The sequence below is a fragment of the Uranotaenia lowii genome, chromosome 2, assembly GCF_029784155.1.
Source record: "Uranotaenia lowii strain MFRU-FL chromosome 2, ASM2978415v1, whole genome shotgun sequence".
NCBI classification, from domain to species: domain Eukaryota; kingdom Metazoa; phylum Arthropoda; class Insecta; order Diptera; family Culicidae; genus Uranotaenia; species Uranotaenia lowii.
The window spans coordinates 373,545,832-373,571,523 of NC_073692.1; the positions used below are offsets into that span (position 1 = coordinate 373,545,832).

General features: G+C 34.0%; 1 protein-coding gene across 3 annotated transcripts in view; it reads right to left on the reverse strand.

Moving 5' to 3' along the window:
- The window catches only part of LOC129748638 (apolipoprotein D-like), an 83,453-nt gene that overhangs the window by 19,977 nt on the left and 37,784 nt on the right, over nucleotides 1–25,692 (reverse strand). For all 3 annotated transcript variants that reach the window (XM_055743300.1, XM_055743302.1, XM_055743301.1), the window contains 2 exons: nucleotides 3,616–3,838; nucleotides 3,331–3,482 (listed from right to left, as the gene is read on the reverse strand). In XM_055743300.1, the coding sequence (XP_055599275.1) occupies nucleotides 3,331–3,482; nucleotides 3,616–3,838 (375 nt within the window). The remainder of the gene's footprint in view (nucleotides 1–3,330; nucleotides 3,483–3,615; nucleotides 3,839–25,692) is intronic.

The window sequence follows — 25,692 nt, forward strand, 5'->3', positions numbered from 1 at the left end:
GTTGACATTTGAATAAAGAACATCTTAGTTATTAGACATCGCTCGTCTTATTATTGTGCTTAGTTGATACACTACAGGGATATAAGTTAAAGTTTCAGAGAATAAAAAGAAGGGAAATCAAATCGGGAGAAGTAGGCTTTGATTGGATGGAAACGCACGTGTTTTCCGGGTACATGAAAATTTTCTCTTATGGATAGTTTTAAATAAAAATTTTTTGAAATAAGTGTTCGATAATTTGTTCCATCGATTGAGTAACTGGAACTGGATAGCTACCCTGAAATATTGATGTGTGAACCGCTGATCTTCTGTACAAGTGAAGTAAGGTTTGTGATTGATCTGATTCAAGTGATGCTAGTGTTTCGGGTTACGGAAATCAGAACAATGGCGCAAGTGTCGTGATATTAGAATTCTTTCAAATAAACTTCATCTTAATTTTACACTCTATTGTATTAGCAAAAACCATTGTTTATTTTCTCAAATGTTCTTTTCTAAATTCCATTTTTAGCAAAAACCTTTCAAATCTGTGCTTTTTCTGCCGCTCTGTTGAGAAGTTGAAACAATCTGAAAATATTCTTAGCACCAGCCAATCCAATCTGCGCTTTTTCAGCCGCTATGTCCTTGTTTACCAGAGCCCAAACAATTAACACTGGTGTTGTTTAGTTAAAAAGTTTACCAGAGCTAGAGCAATCCGAAAACATTTTTAGCAACAGCCATTCCAATCTGTGCTTTTCCTGTTTGTCTGTATTTGTTTACCAGAGCCGGAACATAAACAAACAATCGTAGTAGCAGCCTTGAAAATCTGCGCACCTTGAGCCAAACCGCCTTTTTTCCGGTGGTCGAATCATGAACAATCGGCGCTTTCTCAGCCAATCCGCCTTTTTACCGGTGAGTGGCCGAATCATAAACAAATAATCGTAGCAGCAGCCTCAAAAATCTATACTAGAGCCAATCCGTTTTTACCGGTGGCCGAATCTCAATCAAACAATCGTAGCAGCAGCCTTGGAAATCCGCGCTGCATGTGCTTATTCTACCAACCAGGCAATTTTGTCGTGATTTCAAGATTCTATTAATCTCAATTCAGAGATTCCCTCAGACACGCCTTTTATTTTGAAGTTGGTATTTGAAAAAGCAGATTCAAATGATTTTTCTACCACTAAATTTGGGATCGACAGATTGATGAATCAATTGTCTTATTTGGTTTCAACTAATTATGAACATCGGTTTTTTAGTACCCGAACATCGATTCTAGCCGTTGATGTAGTTTCAAAATAAGAGAAACCATGAAAATTGCAGAGCATTGCTTTATTGATTGCGAATTATGACGAAATTTCAATTCCGTTGTGTAGAGATGAGATGCGGGATATAAAATGAATAAAATTCAAAAAAAACATAAATAAAATTAAATAATACGATAAGAACACTATATATATTGCTCACCATGTTTGGGATTCACTGAATTGGTGGCCATAAAAAAATAAGGAAAGATTTTTTGAATATAATTTTGATAGTGTAGCTTAAACCTGTTGCACAGCTTCGAATCGATATTATTTTTTCGCTGAATTATGTTTTAAAACTATCACTCAAGCGTTTTTAATCAAAATTATGTTGGTCTCAATAATTTAACACGATGCTATTGAACCGGTAGTGTTCCAATTATTGAACACACATTGGAACATTGGAATTCATTGTATACATTAAGGGGTATTTCGTTAGATAGAATACATTGCAGGGGCGATTTTGGTTGAGCTAGCAACCAAGGAACAGTTTGTTTACATTTCTAAGCACCTACAGATGTTTGTCCGATTAATTGGTACATGCATTTATTTACGAAACGAACACTGCTAGATTGAACGTTCAATAACTAAAACATTGGCATTATCGGTGATCCGAAGATCAAAGTGTGTTGTTAAATTTTTAAGAAAATTCAGGTAATAAAGGCTGCCATCTATCCATCTATGCCAACCAGAAATCGTCTAAAAAGACTAATTTAAAAAACGTCATGACATTATCGTTGAATTTATTGGTCTTCAATTTTCTTTCAATCAATATAAGGCTGTTTCATTCGTCCAGTCGAAAAATCCTGACAAAATTTAAACATAATAAATTTCATTTTTTAGTTTCGCATATTGTGATTTTAAGAGTCCGAAATTCTTGATAAAAATTTTTACAAAGGTAGAAAATTCCTCAACAGTGGCGTTACGATTTTTGTTTAATTTTTTATAGCAGATCATTGTTTTGTTTGTTTCATGTTTTACTATTGTTCAATTTCTGGTACCTGTTCAATAACTAATGCTTCTACCCTAGTTGTATTTGGCAATACTGAAGATATATATAAAAAAAAAATTCTATGGCAAAAAATTGTTAAACAAAATCAGTTATTGATCTATTCTTGTGAGCAACAGACGTGTCTGAGTGAATCTTTGAACTCTTCTAAGATTCGTAAGAATCGTAAAATAACGACAGCGGCGTGGTTGGTAGAATAAGAACAGAGAGCGCAGATTGTCAAGGCTGCTGCTACGGAAAATTTGTTTCTGATTCCGCCCGGTAGAAAGATGGATTGGCAAAAGGAGCACAGATTTTAAAGGCTGCTGCTACGAACAAAATTGTTCCTGATTCGGCTTCTGGAAACAGATGGATTGGCTTAGGAAGCGCAGATTTTGAAGACTGTTGCTGCTGATTGTTTGTTGTGATTTGGCCTTCCGGTGGAAAACGACGGATTTTCATAACTGGCGCAGGTTTTTGAGGTTGATGTTGCTGATTGTTTTGACTTGGCCTTCCGGTGGAAAATTCGGATTGGCTTAGGAAGCGCAGACTTTTAAGGCTACTTTTGGTGATTGTTTGTTATTTGGCCTTCCAGTAGAAAAATACGGATTGTCTTAGGATGCACAGATTTTTGAGACTGCTGCTGCTGATTGTTTGTTTGATTTGACCTTCCGGTGGATAAAACGGAATTGGCTTACGAAGCGCAGATCACATATGATTGAAAATTTTGAATTTATTCTGTTGTCAATGTTTCAAAACCTTTGAAGTGTTTTTTCAATTTTTTTTACATATTGTCACCATCGATGTGATAAGTGTTGAAAGATATTATCCGAAGTTTATCGAAAAATAATTCTAGAAATCTAATTTTTTGTGCCTGAAACACAATTTTTTTCTTAAGACAGTTGCGAAATTAACGAATGCCAAGTATTTTTCAAACAATCTTCTATACTTACGCAGGATATAAAATTCAATCCTCAGCTGACTTCATTTTTAAAGATTACTCTACCTAGCCGAAAAAATGGGCCACCCCATCAATCTGAACAAGAGCCTCACTCAGTTATCACTCACCTTGTCCACGTAAATCTTGTCCAAATCGCGGGTCCGGGACAGAATGGTGGCACTCTGCCGATGCCCAAATGGAATCTTCTGACAGGAGAACACCCCGGCGAAGGTGCTGTAATCGCTCATGAAGACAACGAATTTGGCCGATCCAGCCACACCTGCAAGATGGATGAAATAAGAAATTCGTGCGCGGAAAAAATGAAAAAAATGTGAGCAAAACGTGACAAATTGACTACCACCCTCTGGTTTGCTTCTTTTTTCCCTTTTCCTAAATTTAAAAGCTCAACTTACTCAGCGGGAATCGAACGGTCATGCGGGCCGGAACGTCTCTATCTGTGACGGTGAGCTTGCCGGTGTAGCTGAATTCGTGCTTGATGGGCGTAATCGAGAGGGGAGCTCGTTGCGAAACCTGCTCGATGTCGTACTCATTGGGTTCCTCGGCCTTGGTGATGTTGTAGATGACACAGCTGGAGGCGGTTCCGGTTTTCTGAATCACGTACCATACGCCCAGGAACTGGAAACGAAAAAAAAACGGGAAGCAAAATCGAAAGGAATCAAATTAGAAATGGTCTTTTAGGGCTGATTTAGTAATTACGAGAGAAGACAAAAACCATCGATGCTATTTTATTCTTATTGATGATTTTAAATTTGATTTTTTAAAAATAAGGTTAATTTCTACACTATCAGATTGTTCAACGTTTTCTTAGACAAGAAAAAAAAACAATATTATGGTTTGAAATACCACGAAAAATGTGAGAAAAAACCCTGATAAATAATGCGGTGATCCTTTAGTAGTTCATTTGCAAAGCAGTTTATCGTTGAAAGTGGTGTCAAAATTGTTCCAAATTTCCTCTCAAGCAGCTTATTCAACAATGTATTCTTACTTCCAAATTTTTAAACTAAAGGCTGTGCTCTAAAATTGTTCTAAGATTGATGATAACCTAAGTTAGGATTCATAACGCACACGAGTTAATTTTTTTTTAAAAATATTTAAGCTGTTCACTGAAAACGGTTTTAAATTCTGTTGTCTAGATGTTTTAGTAGATTAACTATGGTTGAAAAATATGTAAAATGTATACGGATTAGGACTTTTTATGACGCAATTAATACTATCATTTTTTCTCTATTTTTTGATAAAAGTTGATAAAAAAAAAGGTAAAATAAAAAACTCAACGAGTTGATTATGCAAAAATAATTCAATCTAACCTTAATATAATAAATCTACAAAAATTGAAAAAGAATGGAAAAAAAAGAACAATTTGAAAATATAAAAAATCAAAGTATAATGGAAATTAAAAAAAAATTTAAGAATATCAGGAGACTAGGTACAAAAATTAAAAAAAAAATGAAAAAAATCAATAAATAAAAAACAATCCAGCAATCACATATAGAAAATCCAAGAAATCAAGAAAATCAACAAAATCGAGAAAATTGAAAAAATCAAGAAAATCAAAAAGATGATTATGAATATTAAAAAAATTAAGAAAAATAAGAAAATCGAGGAAATCAAGAAAATCAAACAAATCTAGAAAATCAAGAAAATTGAGAAAAAAACCAAGAAAATAAAAAAAATTCGAGAAAATCATGCTTATTGAGAAAGCATTGAAAATAAAATAAAAAACGAGAAATTGAGCAAATTGAGGAAATCGAGAAAATCAAGAAAATCATGAAAATAAAAAAAAAATCAAGAATATAAAGCAAATCAAGAAAATCAAGAAAATCAAGAAAATCAAGAAAATCAAGAAAATCAAGAAAATCGAGAAAATCAAGAAAATCAAGAAAATCAAGAAAATCAAGAAAATCAAGAAAATCAGGAAAATCAAGAAAATCAAGAAAATCAAGAAAATCAAGAAAATCAAGAAAATCAAGAAAATCAAGAAAATCAAGAAAATCAAGAAAATCAAGAAAATCAAGAAAATCAAGAAAATCAAGAAAATCAAGAATATCAAGCAAATCAAGAAAATCAAGCAAATCAAGAAAATCAAGAAAATCAAGAAAATCAAGAAAATCAAGAAAATCAAGAAAATCAGAAAAATCAAGAAAATCAAGAAAATCAAGAAAATCAAGAAAATCAAGAAAATCAAGAAAATCAAGAAAATCAAGAAAATCAAGAAAATCAAGAAAATCAAGAAAATCAAGAAAATCAAGAAAATCAAGAAAATCAAGAAAATCAAGAAAATCAAGAAAATCAAGAAAATCAAGAAAATCAAGAAAATCAAGAAAATCAAGAAAATCAAGAAAATCAAGAAAATCAAGAAAATCAAGAAAATCAAGAAAATCAAGAAAATCAAGAAAATCAAGAAAATCAAGAGAATCAAGAAAATCAAGAAAATCAAGAAAATCAAGGAAATCAAGAAAATCAAGAAAATCAAGCCAATCAAGAAAATCTAGAAAATCAAGAAAATCAAGAAAATCAAGAAAATCAAGAAAATCAAGAAAATCAAGAAAATCAAGAAAATCAAGAAAATCAAGAAAATCAAGAGAATCAAGAAAACCAAGAAAATCAAGAAAATCAAGAACATCAAGAAAATCAAGAAAATCAAGAGAATTAAGAAAATCAAGAAAATCAAGAAAATCAAGAAAATCAAGAAAATCAAGAAAATCAAGAAAATCAAGAAAATCAAGAAAATCAAGAAAATCAAGAAAATCAAGAAAATCAAGAAAATCAAGAAAATCAAGAAAATCAAGAAAATCAAGAAAATCGAGAAAATCAAGAAAATCAAGAAAATCAAGAAAATCAAGAAAATCAAGAAAATCAAGAAAATCAAGAAAATCAAGAAAATCAAGAAAATCAAGAAAATCAAGAAAATCAAGAAAATCAAGAAAATCAACTGAATCAACTGAATCATTCAACCAAGTAGGCTCACAACACAACAGATAAAAAAATCAAGAAAATCAAGAAAATCAAGAAAATCAAGAAAATCAAGAAAATCAAGAAAATCAAGTTAATCAAGAAAATCAAGAAAATCAAGAAAATCAAGAAAATCAAGAAAATCAAGAAAATCAAGAAAATCAAGAAAATCAAGAAAATCAAGAAAATCAAGAAAATCAAGAAAATCAAGAAAATCAAGAAAATCAAGAAAATCAAGAAAATCAAGAAAATCAAGAAAATCAAGAAAATCAAGAAAATCAAGAAAATCAAGAAAATCAAGAAAATCAATAAAATCAATAAAATCAAGAAAATCAATAAAATCAAGAAAATCAAGAAAATCAAGAAAATCAAGAAAATCAAGAAAATCAAGAAAATCAAGAAAATCAAGAAAATCAAGAAAATCAAGAAAATCAAGAAAATCAAGCGAATCAAGAAAATGTTGAAAATCAAGGAAATCGAGAAAATCAAGAAAATCAAGAAAATCAAGAAAATCAAGAAAATCAAGAAAATCAAGAAAATCAAGAAAATCAAGAAAACCAGGAAAATCAAGAAAATCAAAGAAATCAAAAATATCAAGAAAATCAAGAATATGAAGAAAATCAAGTAAATTAAGATAAACATGAAAATCAAGAAAATCGAGAAAGACAGGAAAATCAAGAATATATTAAAAAAATTAGAAAATCAAGAAAATTAAGAAAATAAAAAAAAGTATATAAAGAAAATCTGGAACATCATGAAAATAAAGAAAATAAGAAAATCAAGAAAATAAAAAAAAACAAGAAAAACATCAGTTTATTCAAGAGAATCTATCGGTTAAATCAAGAAAATTGAGAAAATTAATTTAATCAAGATAATCAATAGAAATCAAGAAAATGATAAATTCTAGTAAGTCGAAATATTGAGAAAATCAAGAATGTCAAGGAAATTTGGAATAGATCAATAGAAAAAATAATCTTAGAGAGTATCAAAATAAATCATTACATGAAAATCATGAAAAATTAGACTAATAAATAATATACAGAAAACTATGAAAACCTAATATAATTCGGAAAATCGACTTATTCTGATATGAAAACTGTATAATGGGTTGAATTTGGAAACAAAGAAGTTTATTTCATTGAATCAAATGAATCAGGATAGAATGTACAGACTCAACTGCTAGGTGGTTTCGAAAGCCGTCGTGAGCAGCCAAAGTTTGTAAAATGAAATTTAAACACCAAAAAACATAATGACGACGACAATTAAATCTCACAGCTTTTAAGTTTTTCATTTTCGTGTAAACTTCCGCCACCGCGCGATCCAAATCCGGGGCTGACTGGCTTCCAAAAATTAGCTCTATCAATAATCGAGCCGCAGCGCCATAAATTAGGCTAATGCGTTTGTGTGAAACGCCTTATTCTTTGGCTGAAAATTCAGCCTTGGAGCCGCCACAAATTTCGGAATTTATACCTATCCATCCTATTAATCAGGCTGCCGGGGAAAAGTCTAAAGGAAAACATTGCGGTTGGAAAATAGGAGGTGGTTAAATGGGAATGCTTCGAGCAGCACCTTCTGTGGAAGTTTCCTGGGATTAGAGGAAACAAATTTTGCACGTGCAATCTTTAAAAGCTAAGCCTCTCGAAAACACCCCCTCTTTTACTTCTAATTTGGTTGTTTCAAGCCCTAATGCCTCGCCGATTCCGTGTTTATATCAGGTGTTTGGAAATTTTTACAACTGGGAGGTAATAAATTAGGACCGCCGACTAACAAACAATTTGACTTTGTGGTTTTACGACTTTGGTTGAATAATTTTCGTGGGGAAGGTTATTGGCAAATTAATAAATTAATGCCGACATTCAAAAGAAAAGTTGTTGATAGATGGAGCGGAAAATACATGAGTAGCACAAAAAACCTGGAACTGCCTATAAAAAGGTGTTAAATCATATCAGGTGTAATGTGTATACATTTAGGCGTTTTTTCCTCCAGAATATCAAGTGATAACTTTCAAACGCCAATTGAAAGGCATCGCACAAACGTTTTAAAACTGTGATAAATTTGTTGTGCCATCAACAAACCCATGAAGCTGGAAATCATTGAGCGAAGTCAAATAATTTCCAATGATTAAGCCCGTGGACCGAAAGTTGGTTTTCCAGTAGAAGTGGCAGCTCACAAATTGATATAAATGACTGTTCCTTCTGCAGCAGCAAAACGGATGCTCTTTCTTGTTGTCTGGTCTGGTTTGAGCTTTGCCTTGTTAGTACACAAACATAGTTATATTTGGACCCCGAAAAGCTTCTCTCCAAAGAGTTGTCCCCGAAATTAATGGAATGTTGCCATTTGCCAAACAACCTAGCCCTGGGGACTTGACAGGACAAAGCTCAGAGAAAGCAGTTGTTTGCAAGTGGAGGAAAAAAAAAACAGACAAACAAACCAACCCGAAATGGTCCAAACGACAGAATGCAATCAGGTGTGACTCTAAATCGAGACCATCCATTTCCGGTTGGTTTGGTTCAGTTCGCTTCGCTTTTGGGTTTTCCTCTAGGAGTCTCGGGATGATTGTTTTCTGGTCTGGTTTTCTGTTTTCTGAAGAAACCATCTCCTACTTTTGCTACTTGAAAAGGTGCACTTACCTACGAGCTTCAGCACAATTTGGAAGCAAATGAAAAGCGATGAATTGACAGCATCGGACGTGACACTTTTTTGGAAAATGTCATAGCATGGCAAGGTGATGTTGCACGAAACGTTTCAATATGCTCGAACGTCGTCGTTAGGTGGTCGTCACTTTGAGTTTTTCAATTTGTGAAACGTACACAGAAACTCCCATCGGTAACGAAACATACAAAAAAAAAATACAGAGTGCAGAGAATGCTTTTAAATTTGCATCTTGACATTTCGAGTTGATAAATTGTTATCTTTTAAATCTCGAAATATTATAGAATCATTCGTTCGAACTTAAAAAACAATGATATTATAATTTGTTACTGAAATTTTCTGCGCTAAATATTTACAGTAAGTGAAAATGAGATAAAATGTTCACTTAAATTAATCATAAATTGTACGTGTTTTTTTTTGTCGGACATGTCTGTACATTGAAACCTACCCATAATTGGAATACACATTGTGTTTCGAAGCGGTTGTTGCGAAATGAAGCAGTTTTTAATGATTTTTGATTGCTTTCTTCGGAAAAAGTGAATATTAAAAAGTTATGTATACGATGAACAAAAAGTTACACGAATACGTTTACTGCAGTTGTTGAAAAAAAAAATCACGAATAATTCTAGCCCGTTTAAGGGACAGCTGAAATTAAATATTCAGCGTGTCGTGAGGTCAGCTTGAGCATGCTGTTCACAATTTCAAGCGAGTTGAGAGCACATCTTGAAATAAGAAGGCATGTTGAGAGGACAGTCTGAACATATTTACGCAAATTTCACGCGAGTTGAGAGGACAGCCTAAGTGCTTTGATTACAATTTCAAGCGAGTTGAGAGGACAGCTTGAAATTGGATGACGAGTTAGGAGGACCGCCAGTGCATATTAACGCTAATGTCAAGCGAGTTGAGAGGACAGCTTGAAGTTGAAAGACGAGTCGAGAGTACAGCCTGAGCGTTTTGATTACAATTTGTAACTGAAAGGCGAGTTGAGCGGACAGTCTGGGTGTTTTGATTGCAATTTCAAGCGAGTTAAGATGACAGTGTGAATTTGGACGGCGAGTTGGAAGGACCGCCAGTGCATATTGTCGTGAACGTCAAGTGAGTTGAGATGAAAAGTTGAAATTGAAAGGCGAGTTGAGAGGATAGCCTGTGCGTTTTGATTACAATTTCAAGCGAGTTGAGAGTACAGCCCCAGCATTTTGATTGCAATTTCAAGCGAATTGAGAGGACAGCTTGAATATTAAAGGCACTTTGAGAGGACAGCCTGAGTGCTTTGATTACAATTCCAAGCAAGTTAAGAGGATAGCTTAAAATTCGAAAACGAGTTGGGAGGACAACCAGTGCATATTGACGCGAATTTCAAGCGAGTGGAAAGGACAGCTTGAAGTTGAAAGTTTTAATCACAATTTTAAGCGAGTTGAGAGGACAGCTTGAAATTGAACGGCGAGTTGAGAGGACAGCCTGAGTGTTTTGATTACATTTTCAAGTGAGTTAAGATGGTAGCTTGAAATTGGAGGAGCGCCAGGGCATATTGACGCGAATGTCAAACGAGTTGAGAGGACACGATGTTGAAAGGCAAGTTGAGAGGACAGCTTGAGCGTTTCGATTACAGTTTTAAGTGAGTTGAGAGGACAGCTTGAAATTGGATGCCGAGTTGGGAGGACTGTCAGTGCATATTGACGCGAATTTAAAGCGAGTCTAGAGGACAACTTGAAGTTGAATGTTGAAAGGTGAGTTGAGAGTGTCGGTTAGTTAGAATGGATAACTCCAATCTTGACTCGACTATAGAGACCACGATTAAAGTGCTCAAATCGCCATAGGAAGAATACCTTAAATGCTTTGAGCCCGAGCATCAATGCGGTACAATCTTTGTAGGGCGTCCAATAATCACCGTCCGAACCGGTGTAGAATGGCGTTTTCGTCAGGAAGCATTCTTGGCACATAAATTTTTACAAATCGTGTTTTTATTTAGACACTCAGAAATCTACACTTTTTATAGAATTCTGCGAGGGCATTCATGTTTCACACATCATGCTAGAAATTATATGAAGCCCTTGGAGCCAAAGTGCATAAAAGCTAATTTAAAAAAAAAATAATTTAAAGTTGTTGTATTTGAGCATTAGGGTGGCCCTTATCTTCAAACTTTCTTATAGCCCAGCTCCCACCCCCAATCTTGATTCAATCAATGATAAAACAATACTGGCAAAGTATGAGCTTATTCGGATAACTTTAAGGCGACCTTCAAATATCTTTAAATATGTATTGAAAAATCTGAAATTTTCTAATGAAAAATTAATTCTGCCAACACTGTAAAACCACACAAACTGTAGTACGTTTCGATTTTAAGTTGAACGACATTTTTGTTGAACATTTTGAAGCGTTTTGACGCATTTGAAAAAAGTTACATAGATTGAAGGTTAGCGTTTACTTTTTCGTATATTTTCATACAAAACCAAATGAGATGTAACAGGAAAATCCTTGGGTGGACTGTATGTTCCTTAGGCGATTCTGGTTGGCGAATTGGTAGGGTTTCCTTCAGGTAAGTACTTGATCCGTACGGGGGTTTTCATCGGTGCCAATTCCGCAATGTAAATCCGTGGGTTTCACTTTCACACACAATTTATTGATCACAACTTTATTACTAAAGAACTTGATATTTACAATACAAAAATGGTGTTGATGGTAAGGGACCCAAATAGTACAATTCTAGAGTTTTTTTTTGATTAAGTCGTATGAGCCACCTGGTGTGTTTCGAGAAAATCGTTGTTGAAGTTTTCGAACACATTTTTAATTCTATTATTTTTAACATCTGCAAAGATGGTATGGAAATGTTGTATAAGATGCAGAAAATAATGAAGAATATGCTTACGTATCCGAAATGGCCCTTAGTTTAGATTATTCCACTTAAGATGTTCTTACGACTATATGCATTTCCTATTTGGCGCTAACGTCGTTTCGCCACCTCATCAAATTTATCATTTAATATTATTGTGGTTACCTGTTACTTCGTTATACCCTTTAAAATCGCTTGTAGTACTGTCTGTAAATGCAACAGGAAGCAGATGTGGTATTTGGAGGTACCCGTTTAGTGCCTGGAATCGGCACTTCGGGTGAATGTTCATCAGATATGTTTAAGTAGACTGGACATTTCTGGCTACCTGTTCTGACTCTAATGACCGTCCAAGGGGTGCAGCATTCGAAGCTTTTAGTTATTTTGGCTGTCTCTGTAGTGAAAAATTATGAAGTTAATAAGTTTCACAATTTGAAGGAACGTTGGTTGAACTTACCTAGGCACTTATTAAAGACATCTCTTTTATTGAGATGGCTGAAACCACTCACACTATCGATTTCTTTTGAATTTCAGAATGTTTAACACTTTTAACGAAGCATTTTTTATGAAAATGCATAAGGTCACAAAAGCCATCACGCCGAACTTTTATTTTGCGACCTTTGTTTTGCACGCTAATTCATGTACAGTGCAAAACGTCGCAAAAACCAAATTACACTCGAAAATGAGAAAGTCATCATACGTCCTAAATTCAAATCATTTTGTAAAATTTATTCATTGATCAAATGAAACCAATTTTTTACCTACCATAGAATACATGTTTATAAATCGTCTGCAGCCAATAACTCAGTTTTGTTTATATTGGTTCATACGACGTAATCAAAACAAACTCTAGAATTGACGCATTTTCGTTTTCTATCTCATCAGACAGGTGCATAGTGCGTTGAATGTATGGGATACCGGGAATAAAATCAAAACTGACGGTTTTGGCACTTTTACTCATACATGTCATATAGAAAGTTGTTGGAAATGATGTGAGCTATTATTGACATGAATGGCGTATATTAAAACAATGTTCACAAAAGTGACTCATATACATATATGCATAAAAAATCGTACAAAATCTCATTAAGATCAGAATAGAAATTTATTCCGAAATTTTTTTTTTTCGTGATCGCAAAAGTAGCTTAAACGCCATTTTTACCTTAAATACCATGAAAAACACGTGATTAATGACGATTTTTACGCAAATTTAGATGTTTCTTCAAATGCAGTATTTTTGCCCTCCTTTTCCAATATCTGAGGGGAAAGAAACCTGAATTATCAACCTTTTAGCTTGCAACGGCCAGTCACATAGAAAAATGTAAATATCTGTAAAACGGGCAATTTCGGGCAGCTGAAACCACTTTGAGCTTTTCAAGGATACTATAAACAAAAAATGGAGAAAAAATCAGAGAGGTATTTTGATATATATTTTTGTAATGTCCAATTGAAGTTTGAATGTCCATTTTCTTGAAATATAAAGTACGCTTATCGATAACACCTTCATATTTGTATACATGGAAATAAATCACAGAGATAACCCCCTAAATGTCTTCTACTTACTTGCTTCTTCAGTTTCCATAGCGGTTAACACATTAAAAGTCACCAACAGATTAGAGAAAAATTAGTAAAATTGAGTATTTTTTCTGAAAAAATATTGTGCACGAGTTGCGTTTGAAACTATCAGACAATATAAGCCTGATGATACAGGCATATAAGTGCTTCCACGTGATTACTTATACACATGCAGCACACTTCAAACATATATGAAAAGCACCGCCTACTTGATTTGGTGAAATAAATATTTCGAATTTTTGATTTTTGTCTATGGGACGCTGCACTATGAGGTGCAGCAATCAGCTGTTAATTAGAGATGTTGACAGATCCCAAATAAATCTCCCTTTATCGTCCGTCTTCCACACAAAATGACTCATTGTTGTAAGAAGGGTCTTCGATACGCTCTCTAGTAACCCAACAAGAATCAACCACTTTCCTCAATTCTTTGGTGTCTTCGATATTTTGTATATTTTATAATATTGGTAAAGCTTTTTGATATTGCAAACAACACTTTTAGGATGCTGCCAGGTATTGAATATTACTGTTTATTTCATATTTTGAAAACGAATATTTATATGAAAACATAAAAAGTATTCCACGTAGATTGTGGTGGAGATAGAAAAAAAAGCCAACAGAGCAAAACCAGACGGTTAAACTACTTAAAAACTAAACAAAAATTATTAAAAATACGGCATTCGAAAGAAGCTCCTTTGTTTCAGTGACTGTAGTTTAGTCTTGATTTTTAATAAAGCCTTTTTCAATTCATTGACTATGTTATTTACTAGAACTTTTCAAGAACTAATTAATTACTTTGATATTCTTGCAAACAGTTGAAACATATTCTATGTTCCATTTTCGGAATTCTAAAATCAGAAGAAAATATTTAGAAGATAAAAAAATGCAGATATGTCTTCGAATAAGCTGTAGAGAAAACAATTAGCCACAATTTGATGTGCGTAGCTTCCCGATTTAACAACAACGAACAAAGGTATGCCTTTTTAAAGTTGTGACGTTAATTCACTCAGTTCAGACAGAACAATGTAGTGGACTAAATTCACGTCACGAAATTACAAGTTATATCTGAACCATTCTTTAGAGCCTTCAATCAAATATAATTGAAACCAATATTCACCACACTTATCTTCTTCATTCAATGAGACAGCGACACCATCAGCTCTTCTACCGGACAAAATGAAAGCACAAATTCGAGAAATTCGTCTAACTTGTGAATAGCGTGTATTCCGGACTCGACTTGATCAGGGATGCCAGTTATAATAAATAAAATTATTTATTTCTATTCTTGCACCATAAAAATTTTAGTGAATCAACAAACAAACAAAAAGGGGCTTAAGAAAATATTCCCATTCCATACTTGTGAATATTTCTGAACAAAGTATGGAGCGGAGTTATTACTTTCAATTACCTACCTAGGTATATACGGACGATAGTATTGACGAAAAATTGGCCTCAGCCATAACCTCAAATTTTGATTTAATGGCGGCCTCACCAGTGATGCTAGGTGCGTTATCAAAATCAGTGGCATGTTTTAAACTAATCATAATATTTCTGAATTGATTAAATTCTTGAACTATCAACAGCTAAACGTTTGAATTCATTACGGGATGAAGATAAGCCATTTTTTGTTAATCGATTTTCAAGGGGAATTTAAAACATGTTCATGTACTGCTTGGTAGATTAAAAAAGAGTTGTTTCTAACTTCTAAAAACGAGTGTAAAATCATTCACTGTTACTAAAATGTAAATTCGTGGGCCTTTCATTAATTAACTTTTTTGTAGCAGTGAATGATGTTAACTTTGAAAATAATCGCTTCCATGCTCTGATTATTTTAAACATAATCATAATTCGCTACATTGTTTAAGTGTGCGAAACAGACAGTTGTTATTTCGTTCAGGTAAATGATGCGTTTAATTTCACATTCGAATAGAAATCTACGGGGAAGCTGCAAATTCTCAGTACTCATGAAAAGCTTTTTCGATAAAAACCATGCAACTAAAAAAATTTAGTCATTTTCCAAATATCAATGCACTTGGCACCCCTGAACACCCGAAAACATCAAAACATGAACATCTGTGCATCGCTTTCCACAGGGCGAATTTGTCAATATTAGTACCGGAAAATCGCGTTCATCATGAGCCCTTCTCAAAATCGATTCTGTTCTCCCATGGTTTGAGGTTAGGGCTGAGGCCTTCTGCTAAGGTGGTGTTCGCGATGAACTGTCCATATTTCCAAATGGGATTATTTCAAAAGATAGATTTGGATCAGAAAAAAGTGTTTTTCAAGAACAAGGTCAATCGGTCAGAATAGAAAAAACTGGTTAACTGTTTATAAAATTTTTGCTAACTGAAAGTTAACGAAAACAATTTTACGTAGAAATATCGTTATTTTTTTACTAGATGACGGGTTTCGCTACTCAATTTGGCAAAAAATGGTTTTTTTTGACGATTCGTATTAAAAGATGGTATTGTTGTTATCTCATGCTAGATGTTTCTAATTAGTATTTGAAAATTTTAAAAAAAATTGGTATATCATTATTAAACTTAGATGTTTGATGCTCGGTTATTATACCGAGCATTTATCCAACAATGACATGACAAAAATCTCTTTTTAAATGTTTTTCTCAAAGGCATCCTCGAAAGTGCTCCGTCACCGGCTCATTTTTCAATATTTTTCTACGAAAAAAATACTAATTGTTCTTTTTACAATGCTTTGTATAATGCAAAAAATTTGAATTCATTAGTTTGAACGACAGCTCTAGAAAAAATCGTGAAAATCGTGTTTTTTTACCCGTTAGACCCCCCCCCCCCCCTTAAGAATTGTAAGAATTTGCGTTTTTAATAATTTATATTTATTCAAAAGTATTCATATTACTTCCGCCTTTTTGATATGCTACGCCACACTCTTGCGACTGTCAATTGAAAAATCAGGACACCTGGCATCTCTGAGCAAAGCTCCAAAAAAATTCACAGTGTAATACTTCCATTTCTGTCCCCAGATAGCGCTATTCGTGTCTCCCGTTTTCTCGTTAAGTGGTGTATATCGGTTCAAGTATATCTGGTTTTAGTTTAGGTAACAATCAAGTTTGAAATCCAAACATAGAATCCAATTTCCAATGATTTTTTTTTAATTTGAATATGTAGTAATTTTCGATTATTATGCGAGAAATTTTCTGATTTTTAGAAAGAAAAAAAATAGCTTCAAATGGAGGAAAAACAATGTTAACAAACTTTTCTGTTCATCTATAACTATTGTGTTACAATTTATTGTTTAAATGTTCACGATTTTGCTTAAATTAGTTCTTCGTAGTCACCTGAAATTTACCGATAATTCTCACCCTTAATCGTCACCCGAATGCGACGATTCTCACCCACGCACTATGGGGCAGCTCCATACAATGAGGCGGCAAAAAGTATGATTAGGTGTTTTGGACTATTTTGTTATTTTTGAAATTTTTTTAATGAAAATTACTATTTTAACTTACTTAAAATAAATTCCAACAAGAATTTTGCATAAATAGCTTTAAAGTACGATGCTTGGTGTTATTTTTGACCCAACTTTTTATATCTTTCGAAAACCAGGTTTTGGACTAAATGATCATTAAATGATAAATAACATCAAGACATTTCATGAAACTCAAGTGAAAAATGTGTGAAATGATTGATCAATCATGAGAAACATTTTTTTGACAAACCAACATAAACTTTGTTGAATTTTTACTCATTAATGGGTAAAAATTACTCATTTGCATGATATTTTCAGCTTTATTTGACAATAACTCAAAAAAACGGTGCTTTAAGGTGCCTGGAATCTCTTTCATTGTATTTTTAGGACTTGAAAATAGATCTTGATAGTGAAAAGAGTATGGGGAAATGTGGGGATTTTTTTGGCAAGCCTTTAAAGTTTTTGATTTTTGAAAAAAATAATTATTTACTCATTTTTATCATAGATCAATTTAGAGTGTAAAAATTTTGAATGGTTCAAATGATAGCTTTTAATATAAGCTTTCATATGGTGTACTTTGAATTTAAGAAAAAAATGTTTTCCATAGAAATATATGTGATTTAAATTTTTTTCTTCATCATATAAATTTTTCAATTTTTCAAAGTCTGATGTCTGTGGTGCGTTCAGTATTCAAGATAATGAGTTGAAAAACTGGGAATATCTTTGTTAAATATTAAGTTATTAACTAGTAAAAATGAAAAAGCGATCCTATAAAGGTCAGTTTTTGACTTTTTGCCGCCTCAAACCCCATAGTGCCACGGTGACTACGAGAATAGGGTGAGAACTCACAATGTTCACTACTGTAATAGAGTGACTTAGGTGACTCGATAATCGTTACGTCACGCGCGGCGGGCAATTTCTTCTAGAAAGTTGTTTTTTGGCTAAAAATCTTCCACTTCAATGAAGTTTTCAGACTTTTACAGTGTTGCCAGAATGAATTATGATTTTTCATATGTTTTTTTTTTATCAATATCAAAGTTTTTCAATCCAAGTGAAATTTTGCACAGTTAGTTATTTTGATCAAAGAAACAATATTAGGGGGTGGGAGAAAAGTTTTGCTTTCAAAAACCTCTATACAACTAAGGGCCTTTCTAATGGCCATTTTTCTTGTAGTTTTCGAAATTAAATTTAAATTAAAATTAAAAAAAAATGATTTTTCGCACCGATAAGTTTTTCCGATGCCTTTTAGGACACCAAGCATCAGTGTACAATTTGAGATAATTTGGTTGATTCCTGAATTAGCGCAACTTTTTTTGGTTATTTCGTTTATAGTCGTTTTACCATCTTTATGTCATTCGCGACCTATATCAGTTGGCAGACAGTCATTGAAAAACTTGTCCGCTACAACTGTTATTGATGTTTACCTACTCTTGGGCTCAAACTTACGGGCCTCGGTTCAGGGAGCAACTAACTAGCCAACTGAGCTATATTCAGAGCTCAAAACAGTCACAATCATTGACAGAAAGCAGATTGAATGTGAGAGAAAAAGCTGTTACTTTGATCTCCTTCGTCAGTCGATGAAATATACTCAGTTTTGAGAGGACGACTTTCATGTTGACCGTGAATGTCTCCTCCTTTCTTTCACTATCGTTCCACACTAGACTGGCCCAAATTTGTATGGGATGATTTTAACAAAACTTTTTTCAACGCGGCACCTATTAGATCGGTGCATTTTGATGAACAAATGATTTTCTGAAAGTTTCCGGTCATTTAGCAGAAGCAAGAGCTGGCGCAAAGGACTTGAAATTTTTATTGAGATTTTAGGTAAAATGTATGAAAAATCGACATACTTTCACTCTTTGTGTTCTTAAATATGTTTCCAGTATACTGGAAAACTCAGGAAACAATGACACACAAGTTTGTAGAAGATTGTGACGCGATACGAGTTCACTGTGATGAGTTATATGGATTTTAATGTGTGATTTTTTTTTCGCACTTCATCGATATTTCGTTTTCAAAAAAAGTCACAATTAAATTGATAAAACTTTGAAAGAAAAAACCATTTTGGCCCAGCCTCGAAATTGGCGAATATTATGCCACCAGGATCCGAGAGCCGGAAAACTTTGTCACCAAAGCCGAATTTTCAATTTTCCGAAACATTTATTGCTCAATCAAGTCCCAAAACCACTCTATAGGGGAGAGTGGGGATACTTGATCCCCTTTTCTTATTTTCACCATATCTTTTTGGAAAAATTTAGCAACTCGCCGTCTTTGACATTTTCTGACAGCTTGTAACTTCAAGTTTCTATGCTCCAAAAATTAGAACGATACTTGAACCCGTTGATGAACTAGAAGCATTTTCGTGGGAGTAAAAAAATTGCGATTTTTCTGAAGTTAGGGGAGACTTGATCCCCTATTGAAGGAGACTTGATCTTTTATTCAGGAAGCCCTAATCCTTGTATAAAAATCAAACAAAACCCCAAGATAGAATGTTAATTTACTATTTTGGTCATGTTTGTTCTAATTTCACAATTTATAGCAGACATAAGAAGAAAATTCTATAACTTTGTCTCAACGCTAATAACATTGCATACTTAAAGGCGCTATTTTTTATAATTAAGAGAAAATTAATTATTTTTGCTCTTTTCTTCAGACAATTGTTTGATAAATATTAGTTTTTGGATAAATATTAGTAATTTCGTAATCAGCAATCATAACGATCAATTCAGAAGAAGAATATGCCGTTTGGAAGGGGGATCAATTGTACCCAATTCTAGGGGATCAATTGTACCCATAATCAACAGTTTAGAAAACTTTTTCTGAAAAAAGTTGAGAGTTTTCCATTACTTCGAAAATATAGCATTATGAAGTTCATTTTAAACTCCAACGATTGATATATTGGAACCAGTATTTTTTTTCATAATTTTCCCATGTAAGGAACATTTTAAAGTGATGAAAAAAGATCTTCAAGTCACATTTTGTGATATTTTTCAAACAAAGTTAAATTACTCAATCAATTATTTTGTTAAAATTTTTTAAACTACAAGCATTGTTATTTTGCTCATTTTGGCACATTTTTCTAGAACATTTGATCTTTGTAAGACATTCCAGTTTCGAGATATAGCTAAGGAATCAAGTATCCCCAGGGATCAAGTATCCTCATTCTCCCCTATTGTCATGCTAGAACTCAGTATGAACAGTGTTCCAATCGCTTCCTGCCGGTTGTTGCTAAATTTAAATGTAAAACTTGATCCTTGAACGGAGAGACGACGGAGACGACGACGTTGTTTCTTCGAGGAAGCCGAAAATTGACTTAGCTCTAAACTCCTAAACTTACTAGGTACCGTAGAGGCCACCGGAAAGGGGTTACGATTACAGTTTTCCTGCTGTCTGCAATCTGTTCCGGATGCTGCGCAGTGCTGTGCAGTTTTTGGTTACCATGTTTCGCTTTTCGAAATTTCTCCTGTTTTGGATTAAGCAAAAGTTTTAGCCAACAGAAGGACTTGGCTGGATTTGGCTTAACACACGAATTTACGAGCTGCCGCAAACTTTACAGTTGTTTCGACGAGAAGAAGGATGCCGCTCAGAATTTGAATTTGGAACTTGAGTTTCAATTAGATTCGGCTTAATTGTGATTGCAAATTTCTGTAAACGGCTCAAGGAAACTTTCTAGATTCAAGCAAACGTCTTAGTCGTTTTAATGCTGACTTTTATAAATGCAAATTTTTCGTGAATTTGATTTTTATTATTTTTTTCTGAAAATTTATCTTTATGCTATTTTATTTAATACAGACACTGTCTAACATTTATTAAAATAACGGAACGAAGTTAGTTGACTGCTTCCGTAATTAAAAGAAGTCAAACATCAATCCAACTTGCTTCGTGGATTCCACGTTCTTTGTATGGAAGCATTTTAGCTTCTTAAGTTCGGTTCTCTTCCGTTGGATTTTATTATCAGAAAATGATGAACACTAAAATGTGGCCAGCTAAATGACCGGAAGCTACACACCAGTTCAACTGTTCTTGATGGAGGAACTCGGAGTAAATCACTGTCAGCAGCAGACGGCTTGAAGTGAGCTGAGCGTTTTCTTGATTTTTTTTTACTAATGTCGGAAAATAATTGATTTCATCATTTGAAGCTGTGGTCCCGCTTTTGTAGATAGATTTGCTGATGGTGTTTCCTTCAGGAAGATTTTTTCTTCAACTTCAACCTTTTTGACCAACTTTATTTCAGGCTCTTAACATTATTTACTGTTCCAAAGATCCATACCAGAAAGTTAATGTGCTCCATAGAATTCCTCAACTTTACAAATAATTCAAATCAGAAGCCTCGAAGAGGCCTTTCAACAAATGTTTTCTTTCCACATTATTTTTTCTTTTCAATTTAAGTGCGACGACGACGGCGTCGTCTAGTTGCAAGTCGGAATAAATCATCGCTAACGTACTTTACCAAATCCCATAAATAATCACAGGTTCTTACAGGCAAGTCGTTACCGAAAAAATTTACTACCCGCACTTTTCTAGAGACGTTTCAACCGAAAACGCGGCTGATTTGTTGATGAAAATTGCGGGGATGGAAATGTGAGAAAGAAAAAAAAAGATTAGCAAAAAACGCCGAAACCTTCAGGATAAATGATTCCTTGGCCATGTCCAATGTTAGCGCGTTTCCAATGCCGCATTGTTAGCGTCAAAAATTTTTCCATGTCACGGAACGCGAGCAAGGGAAAGTTTTGCCAACCTTCCGGAATCCGCGGGGAAAAGAACCTGAATGAAAAGGAAGCGGTGTGTAAGTGGAAAAACTGGAGCGATTCGAAAGAGCGAAAACAAACGGATTCCTCAAGTCAAATCGGGTGGAAAATCATGTGTAATATATATCCTTGGCATGTATGTTGGAACGTGTTTTTCTGAAGGGGGCGAGACACCACCAAAACGAAAATTTATGCTTCAGAATGTTTCTTGCTACACAAATCCCCGTTCTTATGTCCTATTGGCTCTGGCTGAATGTTGTATTTTTATCTTAACGTGGGCATTTGAGGAAGGGATGCGGAATAATGATTTGGGTGTCTGTATTTTTTCTCGATTGAGCTTTAATTGGTTGAATGTTATATTTGATCAATGAATTAAATTCAATCAATCATGTTGAGCACTTATTATTACTTAGGTAATAACCGAGCTATTCTCATTTGAAAATTGAGATTCCAGATTAGAAATTTAAATACTAGAACTAAATTTTGAGTTGAATTAAGTATCAATACACAGTAGAGTTTCCCAAATGACCCGACTTTTGAAAAAGTTATGCGCAGCTGGCTAAAATTAAACCTAGGCCTAGTACAAGATCTTATCGCTCAACGAGCCTAAGGTTTGTATGGGTTTTTGAGACATTTTGTTCGGGAGAAACATGAAATATCAATTTTTCATCAGTAACTTTGGTTCTCTTCTGCTCTTGAAAGCCCAAATTAAGACAAATATTTCATCCGAAGACTGCATTTCGATTAGAATTAAGATGAAGAAGTTATTAAGCTTCAAAAATGGGCTAATTTTTTTAGAGGTGGTTTTCATCACTTTTAATGAAATTACCCCATTTTGAAACCTTATAACTTTATCCTATATTTTATCGAAATGCAGTCTTCGGATGAAATATTTGTCATAAATCGGCAGAAGGGAACCAAAGTTATTGATAAAAACTGGTGTGTTCATGTTTCTCTCGAACAAAATGTCTTAAAATCCCATACAAGCTTCATGCTCGTTCGACCTGTCCCAAATTTGGCATGAGATCTTATACTAGTCCTAGAATAAATTTTTGCCTGCAGCGCATAACATTTCACAGATTTAAAATTTCAACGCACAGTATTTGAGAATGCTGAGCTGATTTGAGAATACGTCAACAAAACGCTTTTCCAATTTTTTGTCCAACCGTTTCGCAAAAAAAGATCACATCTTGCAAGAATTTATCGTTCTTAGTTTCATTAGCAACTTGATTTGCATCATACCCCAAGTAACAATTTTTGCTTTATTATGGTCAGCAGAATATCGTTTGGACTATCGCATTAATCTTCATAAAAAGCTAAAGCGCATTCTATAACATCATCTGGACTCTAATAAAGCCAAAATCTGGCTATTTGGCCCACCCTAGAAACGTCATCAAGACATATAATTGTTGGTCATCAATGTTGGTCACCAAAGCTTTTAAAAAGCTATTATTAAACATGTTAGAAATTTTTGTTTTTTTCGGTTCTGATTGCATTATTCAGATATGATCTGGTAAAATTAATAGCCAAAATATCAATGTTTTAAAGTTTTAACCATATTATGAGCCTCTTTTGTACTGCCAGTCAAGATTTTAGGTAAAATGTGTATGAAATAATATCTTAAAATAAATGCGCCTCGTCAAATCTGATGGTCAATCATGATGGAATTGATGGAAAATGGGCCTGAAAAAATATTTTCCAATGCTTGCATTGTGAATCCATCAACATGGCGTCATTTTGTGCCCTTCGATTTTGCAACCAACATGGCGTGAGTCAATTCAAAGTTTTATTATGGTTTAATGATGACCCAAAAAAAGCTACTATTTGACGTTTCTCTCGCAAGCCAACCAATTACACGCTTAGGATGAGTTCCTCATTTCTGAGTTGTTAATCCTTAGTAGGGGAAAGGTTTCCTAAATGGGCCTATCGGGTTAAATGACCCTACGGCTGTTTGATGAAATGGCTGACTAGACAGCTTATCTGACCAATGGATTTTGAGGGTGATATGCTTAGAACATAAAGCAAGCAAGAATTTTATGAATTTACAAACTCAAAAAATTTTAAAAAAGCATACAAGGTTTTGATACATTTTGATGTAATATTTCGACTTTTAAAAATAATACGTAAAGAAGCTTAAAACAAAAACTAGGATGGTTTTTGTTTCTTACTCAAATGAACTTAAGAAATAAAACATATTTCAGCTTTTTTGGAGGTTTAATAATGATTATATAGTGGAATAATAGAGTGTTTTTGTATGCCCCCATCATGTTTGTAAAATGCCTCCATCCTAAAATAACAGGTTAAATAGAATAAATAAATGATTTTTATTATTGAACCTTCAAATTTAAGCTCTGGATAACACCTTAATAGAGAATTGAAGATCTAAAAATAGATTTGATAAAGTTTTTCTCATGGATGAACTACCTCCATAGTATGGCAACCCTAACTTTTGTTTAATTCCGTAAAATTATAATATACAAAGGTTTTTATAAAACTTCAGCTTTGTCGTACGGAAATTATTACTTTCTAGCAGTTTCAATGAAATTATACGGAAATATTGTCCATAAACAGAAATTTTGTTCAAAACATAAATAGGCGCATTAAGCCCACACGGTTTGAGGTTCGGCATTTTAGACAACACTTATAATAAAATCGTTTTCTTGGAAACAGAAGAAAATTTCAACATAAAAATTACTCCAATGTATAGAAAACAGATGCCTGCACACGTGTATATAGTTTTTGTACACATATTCGATTTGATATTTGATTAAATCAGTGTTCTGCTTAATAGGCGCATATAGCCCGCTCCTCCCCTACAGTAAATGAGGACAGACATTATAAATAAAAACAGATTGGTTGTTAATCACCCGTTGAATAAATCATGAGTTGAAGTCAAATTTCGTTGTCTGACGCCATCTTGAAATCCAAGATGGCGGCTTCCGCTGATCTTTCAAATGTTGTAAATGACTTAAAATCGCATGAAACCCTATCAATATTGGTATTGGGTGAAAGAGCTGAACGAGTAGAAGTCGAATTTCGCTATCAGACGCCATCTTGAAATCCAAGATGGCGGCATCCGCTGAACTTTTAATGCTGTAAATCAAAAAAAGTCGCATTAAACAACCACTATATGAGTATTGGTTGAAAGGGCTAAACTAGACGAAGAAGCCGAAACTTTGAAATGCTGTCAGTCACTGTGAATCGCATGAAAGGCCCACAATATGGGTATAAGTTGTAAAGGATCAACGAGTAGAATACAAATTTCGCTATCAGGCATCATCTTGAAATCCAAGATTGCGGCTTCCACTGAACTATAAAATGATTGAAATCATTGAAAGTCAGTTGAAATTCCCACAATATGGTCATTGGGTAAAATGGCTCAATCAGTTTAAGTGGAATTTCTCCATCAGATCTTCTTGAAATCCAAGATGGCGACTTTCGCTGAACCTTAAAATGCTGTAAACAACTAAAGAAGGAGGGCGGGCAACACTGCCAAGTATGGTTTGCTTTTCTATAATCGTCGTAATAAAGTTCTAAATTCGAGTGATATCTGGACGGTTTTTTTATCATCTTGTTGTGGAACGGTCTCGCGTAGTGTTCTTGCTGGCGTGTGTGATGAAGTTTTTTTTATAGTTTTCACTTATATCGCGATATTTTGAGTTTAAATTTTCAATTTCGGTTTGACATACAGAAATGCGCTGTAGTACTAGATTGAGTTACGATGTCAGTTTTCGCATAAAGAGCCTCCACCGTTTAAGTTTGAGAGCGGAATGTTCGAAAGTTCTGATGTAACGAATGTGTCTACGCTTATTTTTCGGAATGTGTCTACGCTGATTTATTTCGGAATGTGTCAACGCTGAAGTTTATATGCACGATGAAAATTGTGAAAACCGATAAAATGCCTCTTTGGTCAGTATGATGATAGGCTAGAATGTATCTGGATCAGACGGCAAACATAAAGGCTCCATCAATAATACGAAGCTAAGTATACTTTTGTTAACTTCCACATATTTGCCCAGTTCAATGTTTGCATAAAGATTCGAAGAATGAAACTTGTTTGGCCCGTTTGGCCTCTTCTTAGCTAATCCTCATTTCAACTTTTGCTGTTGGAGACTATGCAATATTGTATACAAGTTTTGGCAGAAAGATTTTCGAAAATAACTACAACGGAGTCAGTATACATTCAGGCGTTTTAAGTTGCATGGTCGACAATTGGTCGCCATCCGACCTGTGGTGAATTAATGCACTTATTATTACATTTATTCAATGTTAGC